Source organism: Elaeis guineensis, chromosome 13 (genome assembly GCF_000442705.2).
Source record: "Elaeis guineensis isolate ETL-2024a chromosome 13, EG11, whole genome shotgun sequence".
NCBI classification, from domain to species: domain Eukaryota; kingdom Viridiplantae; phylum Streptophyta; class Magnoliopsida; order Arecales; family Arecaceae; genus Elaeis; species Elaeis guineensis.
Window position 1 is genome coordinate 12,673,003 of NC_026005.2, and position 8,478 is coordinate 12,681,480.

The 8,478-nt window shown below is 43.2% G+C and overlaps 1 protein-coding gene across 1 annotated transcript; it reads left to right on the plus strand.

Annotated features, from left to right (window-relative positions):
• Positions 1-910: 910 nt before the first annotated feature.
• LOC105056762 (ethylene-responsive transcription factor ERF017-like) lies at positions 911-1,899 on the plus strand. The gene has a single exon (XM_019854463.3). The coding sequence runs from the start codon at positions 955-957 to the stop codon at positions 1,510-1,512; it is 558 nt and encodes a 185-aa protein (XP_019710022.3). The 5' UTR covers positions 911-954; the 3' UTR covers positions 1,513-1,899.
• Positions 1,900-8,478: the final 6,579 nt, after the last annotated feature.

Below are 8,478 nucleotides of genomic sequence, written 5' to 3' on the forward strand. Positions count from 1 at the left end.
CAATATAAACTTTACTTTTTTTCAAAATTCCTAAGAAATCATATCATGGAGGGTTAAGTCATTTATCTTGCAGGTCTCAAAAGATTTAGATAATCTAGTTTGGTCACATGGATGCTTCGAGACTTAATAATTCAAACCAAACACATATATGCCTACTCAGCATTATACTAATATTTTAAAATAATTTTTAAAATTTCTAATTTACTTCCACAGGGAAGAAGAGTTAATAATCCTATCCTGTTACTTGTCACGGCATGGGAAAGGATCATCTTATCCTGTGTTTCATCACCGGGTGGAAAATGAGAAAGGGTGGTGGCACAGTGAAGCCCCTCGGAGGACACCTGTCCCTTTTCCGCTCCTTTATTTCACGCGGTACCATGGAGGCGCGAGGCCGTATCGCTTGGGAAGGGCCTGGGCCTTGGTTCGGTGGGTCCAAGTCCAGCACATGAACGTTAATTGTCTCCCGAGCGATTCTTTGCGCACCGCGCGCGGCGCAGAAATTCAGCACCTTCCCAGCACAAGGGGGCCCTTAATCGAAAATGTTCCACGGAGTACCTTCGATCTCGTCAGAAGCAAATAAGTCAGTCCTTTTCAACACGCGGTCCCTTTGTCCTGTGCCAATCAATCATGGACCCCACAATGACGTGATCGAAATCTTCCGTCCAAAATAAACCACTTGCCGCCGTTATCATATTCGCACGTGGCAATAACCATCCATGTTGGACCCGTTCCCGAATATCGCCGCGGACGCGAGCCCGATTCACATCCCTTTTTTGACCGTCGCCACTCGTGAGTTCATGTCCTTTCGTAGGCCAACGGAGCGCTTGCGTCACGGATCGCCACGTGGCACGAGATATCCGCTTTGCTGCTCAATTTAAATCCGCCCACTCCCGCCTTCTCCGGCCGCTCCCTCTCTCCAATCCTAGAAAGCGTATTCCTTCCAGCCAGAGAATCATGGAGCCGGGCTCCGGCAACCAACCACGGACGCCGAGGACGGAGGAGCCGGCCCGCGCGGTCCGGTTCAAGGGGGTCCGGATGAGGAAGTGGGGTAAGTGGGTGGTCGAAGTAAGGCTGCCAAGAAGCCGGAAGAAGCTATGGCTGGGCTCCTACGCCGACGCTGAGAAAGCGGCGAGGGCCTACGATGCCGCGGTGTACTGTCTGAAGGGCCCCGATGCGGTGTTAAACTTCCCCGAGCGGCGACCGGACATACCATCAGCCAGCAATCTTAGCCTGCCGGAGATACGGGCTGCAGCAATGGCGCATGCTCATGACCGGCCAAGAAGATCGGTCGATCAGGCCGGGCCGGCTGAGGCGGGCGAAGTCGGAAGAACGGAAGTGGCGGTGGAGCATGGTGACTTGTCACCAATTTTCTCACCAGAGATTAGTACCACGGCGGTACATGGGATGTGGAATGAGGAGGCTGAGAAACCTGGAAATGGGAGTGGTGGTGAAGATGAAATTGGTGACATTTACAGCTCATCACTTTGGAATTTTGGAACAAGATTTAACTAAAAACATATTCAGAACAAGACCACGCTCCTCTCGAGTGGGAGGTCAGGTATTTGCTCTTCGCAATGGTGCCGGCTAGATTAAGCCGAACCCCACGCCACCCCATCCGACCAAGTTGCGCGGCGGCAGTCCCTTTTCTTTTCTTCCCATTTTTTTTTTTTTTTTGTTTTTGAGCAATTGTTGTGCCGCAGCGGCAATCGTGTCTTTTGCTTTCGTTTGAATAAGAAAAGCCGCGGCAGCAGCAGGTAGTTACTTTTTTGAGCATCCGTTCCCGTGCTCCTTTCTAGCTGAGTACTCTGGTCGTATAAATGGTGTATGCAATCCTTGTTATCTCAGGTGTAATGAAATAAAAAGGGATTCAATTGAGGTTCCTTACGACAATGCTCGTGCTGTGTACGTTTCTTAAGCATAACTTATGTGGAAGAGATTCAATGGACAGCTGATATGGCATTTTCATCAGAATAGTTAATTTGTCCTTTCTCGTCTGAAGAATATAACAGCTGGCTTGGCATCTAAAAGATATTGATTGACTTTCTACACGAAAGAGAAGTGAGAAAAATCGGTCGTCAGGCAATGAGGACGTCATGCATGCATAAAGACCATATATGTCGTCTTCGCACTTTAATTCGGCTACCGTAACCCCATCCCCTCGCGCGTGTGGTTAGGGGCGTCTGGCCTTTCTTTTGACCGATCAATCAGTACGGCTACATACAGGGCCAAATCAGCTATCGTTTTTTCTTTCTTTTCCTTTTTTTTCCTGATGGTGAGAGGATTGGTAGCTCATATGCATCCATGCATCTACCTGTGTAGTGGGGCCTGCACAGGTTTTGGTGCATGTGCTTGCATTATAGAAATTCATAGATTTGGACCTATTTGGTAAAATTTTTGAAATACTAGAAAATATTTTTTTATCCTTCAAAAATATTTTTGAATGATATAGTAATGTTTGATAACATATCATGAAATTATTTTAGTTTTATTAGAAAGCTGAAAATACCTACTTAAGAAATATTCTATTTTAGAACTTTCCCCAAACGTCTTTCTTTCTGGCCAATGTTAGAAAGTTATTTTGATTTAAATAAATTATTTTTTATGATCTTATATCATTTGATATTATATTATTATACTATAAATATAATTAATATAATATTATATTTTATTATATTATAATAATATATTATAATTTATTATTAGATTAAATTATATTACATTATATTATAATATAATAATATTATATTATACTATATAATATTATAATATTGTAATATATAATAATATATGCTATTATGTTATATTATTCTGTAGCATACAGTTATTGTAATGTCTTTCATTATTATTTTATCATATAAAAAATACTTAATTATTTTAGTTATCAAATATACGTTAAAATTTTAAAGTACTTTATAAATATAGCTATCAAATAGCAAATAAATTTTTTTCACAAAAATTATACTTTCAAAAGTTTTATTTCTCAAAAATTTTATTTTCAAAAGTTTCAAAACTTTTACAGTAACCCTAAACAGAATTTTAATCTATCATATGTGCTGTAGACTACACCAATAGACGGACTCCAATGCCCTCAAGCCCTTTGAAGCCATTGATATCCTCTAAGGCCCATGTACATGTGCACAGACTACCTTTTCTATGAGTAAATTTTCGTTGCAATGGTAATACCACGTTACCATTATAACAAATCAATCAACGGTCTAAAATGGGTGAAATATAGGGGGGGAGGGTATTATGGGGTATTCTTCATAGGAACCACTGAAATACACAGGAATCAATAAAATATAAAGATTTTTATTAATTTGTTATAGATTTAATATGGTATCACCGTTGCAACGAATATTTTTTCCTCTTCTACCACTACGCCCTTTTGGGACTTCAACCCATCGCTGGCTGACGAGTACTTAGACCTCTATGGGCAGTACAAGACTCCCATGCCACCGCTGCGCAATGTCGGGATGCCCTCCCATGAGCTGCCCGATGATGCCTCCGAAGCCCATCCCATCACTGGGCACCCAAACCTTGGCATAGCTCGCCGGTTTGGCAACTCCGCCATGTTCTGATGGTCCATCACGGAGTTCCAGGGCCATTCCCTCACTGACCGTCCCGCCGTCAAGAACAAACATCATCCCACCTAGCCATCATGCTGCAGAGCCTTCTAAAGGTCGTTAGTGGCATCGAGATCTCCTTCATGCTTACCTCCAAGTCTGCCAACGTTGAAAAGGACGACATCTACGCCGACCTCTACATTGTGATGAAGCAGAGATAAGCTTGTTTTTTCTACCATTGACAATTACAGCAATCATGTTGTGGCGGTCCTGATGGGGCTTTCATGGATTGTTGTACAGCAAGATCTTACAGGACTGCCTGTTCTTTAGCTTTTAGTTGTTGGGGCACTTATGTACCCCTTCACGAAGTGGCTCATGGGGAGGAATTAAGGGGAGCGTCCTCCCCTTCCCTGGCCATCTCTGGGCTGACCTCTTGCTCATCACCTTGTCGCTATAGTGGATCATGTGAGGGCACTGAAATGGTAGACAAATGAGCCCAAATGGACAGGAAGCTGACACGAGGATGGTATGATTTGATTTGCAAAACTACTTCTGTCGTGTAATTTTCATGAATTTTCTAAGTATTGTGTCATTGTTATTTACCAAGAGAGCTTGTACGAAAAAATCTTTACAAAAAAAATCAATTTCATCATAAAAGATTCTGGTAACGAAAAAAATTATTATTCTTGGTGCGAGAAATCGCTCGACGATGGGGCACTGGCATTGATGATAAGGTGGGCCTCTTGAGTGTGTGACCTACAAAAAAGTCCAAGCCGAAAATGGCTCCAATGAGAATCCTGCAACGCTCAAGTCAAAATTTCGTTCCATAGAAAGAGGAGCGTGAGAGGCAGAGTTATTCCATATCCTTTTGGGGGTCCTCTTTTGATCTCTTTTATAGTGGAGAGTTAGAGTTTCGGTTGGCAAGTTGGTTAGCACGATCCCATACGATCAAGACACGATTTGCTGGGCACAAGATTGTCGCTTGAGATTTTCAGGATGTGGCGATAATGATTGCCTTATCGGTTCAGCGACAGTTATTACCTGGTGAGAGTTATGTTTTAAATGGAGTTGTCAACCTGGATGCTGTAGCGATGAGGGCTGATCATCAATGACTAGGGGTTAGTCACCTTATGCCATTGTCAAAATTTGCTCCGTGATGCATAAGTGGTCAGCCGACGAGGAGTCTTCGATGATGACATGCGGAGATCATCAAATTACTATCGACGAGCAAGGCTCTAGTTGGACAATCTCGAAGGACTAATTGATAAAAGTAGTTGTCGACCTTCAATCCTCAGAGAAGGTGGTTGCCGATCTTGGGTTGTTGGAGACCTCTGTTGATGGACTTGCTGGATACAGTCATTTTGGGCTCTGGATCTTTTCATAAATCCAGTCCGTACGAAATATTTTTCAACACATGCTTCCTGCTTTCGAGTCTGACTTTAGTTAGGAGAAGAGAGTACACCTGTCTTTTTTAAGCCGATGATGTAAAAAGGGCTCTATGACTGATGGGACATACACAACTATCCAGGATAGGCTTGAGGCAGCATAACTTAAGTCATCATGATGGAATTAAATATCCATTACTTTGCCGTCTGCTTTTGAATTGTGGCACCGATTTACATAACCAACGGCAGCGATTGGACGAATAGGGGGATGGCACATGTGCCACATTCTTCGACTTGTTGGGAAAGAAATTAATGACTCGGTATTTGAGCATTATCTTCTTCTGGTTATAAATAGGAGAAGTGCTTGTCTTTTTCGATCATAGCCAGGTTCTTTGATTCCTTTGTCTATTGCCGTATTTCTTGGAGCAAAAGGCTTTCTTTCTTCTCCTAGTGTAAGTCCTCAAAGAGATTTCTGAAGGTTTTGGTGACTGCTTCATTTTTCCATCTCCTTCGTTTGTTCACAGATGGATTTTCCTCTCTCATCCATCTATTCTTCCACTCTTTCTTTCTTTCTTTAAACATCTTTCTAGCTTTTTTGCTTGAAAATGGTGGAGCAGAGTGAGTTTGGTCCCAGCAATTATTGCTCAATACTAAACCCAAACAATTTGAGTTGGATATGGGTCCGATATGAGATCCCTCCAGCTTTTGACATTAAGCTCCCCAAAGCCAACAAGTGAGTAGATGACCCGCCCTCTGGTCGGCTTGCCATATATGAGGAGGCACTTCGGGCGGACTTAAGATTTTTCATTCATCCATTCATCTTCGATCTCTTCCATTTTTGTGATTTATCTCTTTATGCCATTGTCCCAAACTCTTTTAGATTTGTTGTGGGCTTTTTGGTTCTTTGTTTTATGGCTAGCGTCCAGCCATCGGTCGATCTCTTCCACTCTTTTTTTACCATCAAAAGACATTCTCACTCTAAAGATTGGTGGTATTTTTCCTCCCAGAGGAGGGTTTCTTCTTTGATTATGGGTGCTCCATCTTTCGTTCATGATTAGAAGGAGTGATTTTTGTTTGTTTCTAGCACCACAGTTGATTGAGAATTGAAATCTATCGAGCTGAGGTCAGCCGCAGGCTTTAGCGTTTAAGATCCCAATGTTGCAGGTCGAGGAAGAAGGTCGCTTCAAAGTCCTTAGAGACTTTGAGGCTCTTTCGATCGATGAATTGCTGTCCGATGAGGCACTTTTCAATACTGGACTCAGCCAACCCGACCCCAAGGATGAATGCTGCATCTATCATCCTTATCCATCTCTAAGTTTATTGTCACTGACTAAGTTTAGCTGATTGCAAAAATAAGACCGAAAGATATTGCCAAGATGAAGCAGAACCTTTCAAAGAAAAGAAAAGCTCCCACTTTCGAAGGTGCCTTCAAGCTAAAGTCGGTGATCCATCGAGGAAAGGGTACGGACAAGCATGAATCATCGATCGAGGCCTCAATTATCTTGGCAACTCCTTCCTCTACAAGCTCAACTCCTTCAGCTGCGGCTCCAACCCCTGCAGTCGCTTTGACATCGATGTCTCTTTCACCCATGATTTCTTCGCCTGTTGCCCCGACACCTTCTCGGGAGTTTGGAGATCAGCCTTCTTTCGCTCAGCTTCCTACTGCTACTGGCCCAAGTGGCATGCATTTTCCTCCCGGTGAGATAGATCCAGATGCCTGCCTCACCTCCATTCCTAAGGATGCGACCTTTGATGACTGGAAAGTCATCAAGGAATTGACCGAAAGGGTGATGCTTCCTATAGAGCTGAGGAGACTTGACTGCATGTCCCTTAGCACTCGGTAGTGATTCTCCATGACCGTTGTTTATCAGGTGCCATTCTCATCTTCTAGTCTTTTTTTTGGATTTCTCTTCTCATCCCTTTGCTAACCATCCTTCTCTGTAGGTCCTCCATTTTTTAGTTGATGCCTCGAACTGCTAGCATCGGGAAGAGATAAACAGAGTCTTGCTTAAAAAATTTGAGTCAGATGTAGTCGAAGTGTGCGAGCAAGCCAAAGTGGCCAAGGTAGAGACCAATAGACTGAGGGAGTCTCTCGAAAAATTTCTATTGATCTCGTATAGTGAAGGGAGGAGCTTCAATCGGCTAATGCGAAGCTCATCGAGGCCAAGCAGAAGCCCAAGGAGCGAGCGATGGAGGCTAGAGAATCAAATCGACATGGTTAGATAGGAGGCGGAAGAGAAGATTGACGAGGCCTATCGCTCGACCGTAGAGTTCTTCAAGGCTTTGGAGGATTTCAAGCATGAGCTGGCTCGGGTGGTTGACAGATTCAAAGCATCGAAAGAGTATACTACGACGCTCAGATCGTGTTTGGCCAAGATTCTTTCAATGCAGGGCATGGGGTCGGACTTAAAGATTATCGCTGTCGGATCGCCGCTTGATTTTTTGACATCGATCTCTCCTTCCTAGATGAGGATGAGGATAAGGATAAGGAAGAGAATGACGAGGAGGCTGTGGAGGAGGCAGCTCCTTCTACTTTCATGGTCAGTCCATCAGGAGCATCTTCGGATCCCCCAAAAGCTGCACCTAATCCTTCCGATCTTCAAGGCGAGGTCGAAAAATGAAGCCTGTACTTTCTTCCTTTCTTTCCTTTGTAGAGGAATAATCATTAATGAAACAACATTTTATCCTTCTTATATTTTCTTTCACTTGTCTAACTTCACTTGTGCACCCTCATCGAGTATACTCCTTTAGTTCTTATCGTCGAGCCTTTATCTGAGGCATCTTCAATAAGAATCAGGTCCCATATAGGTGATCTTGAAAAAAATTGTTAACAAGTTAAATAAAAAGACTTCTACTCATCAAAATTCTCCATCCCTATCGAGGGGATCCTAATTACAACTGGTATCACTATTTCCATCCCAAAGGTTAGGCTGAAAGGAGCTCTCCTGTTGTAACTCTTAGGGTCGTCCGGTATGCCTATAGTATATGATAAAGCTCATCGACCCATGATCCTTTGACTTTGTCCAACCTGATCTTCAGCCCTCGTAAGATAGTATGGTTTGTTACCTCGACTTCACTGTTAGCTTGAGGATGGGTGATGGAGGCAAGGTGATATGCTATTCTATGCTTTTCACAGAATACTTCGAATTTGATCCCTGTGAATTGACACTCATTATCAGTAATCAGCACTTTGGGTAGGCTGAACCGACAAATAATCGATTTTCAAATGAAGTCTATCATCCTAACTTCTATGATGCGGGCAAGAGGTTCAGCTTCTACCCATTTGATGAAGTAATCCACGATGATGAGCAGAACTTTGCGTTGGCCCGATGCCTATAGAAAAAGACCAAAGATATCCATTCTCCACTACACGAAGGGCCAAGGGGCACAGATAAGAGTGATCGGTATAGTGGGCAATCGTTGTATATTGGAGTTTCTCTGATACTTGTCACACCGCCGCACATAGTCCTCAATGTCTCTTTGCATGGTTGGCCAGTAGTAGCTAGCCTTGTCTGAAGATTTTATAAGCC

Excerpts from the sequence above, each read along its gene's own strand:
- LOC105056762 (XM_019854463.3), top strand. The coding sequence starts at position 955 with ATGGAGCCGGGCTCCGGCAACCAACCACGGACGCCGAGGACGGAGGAG.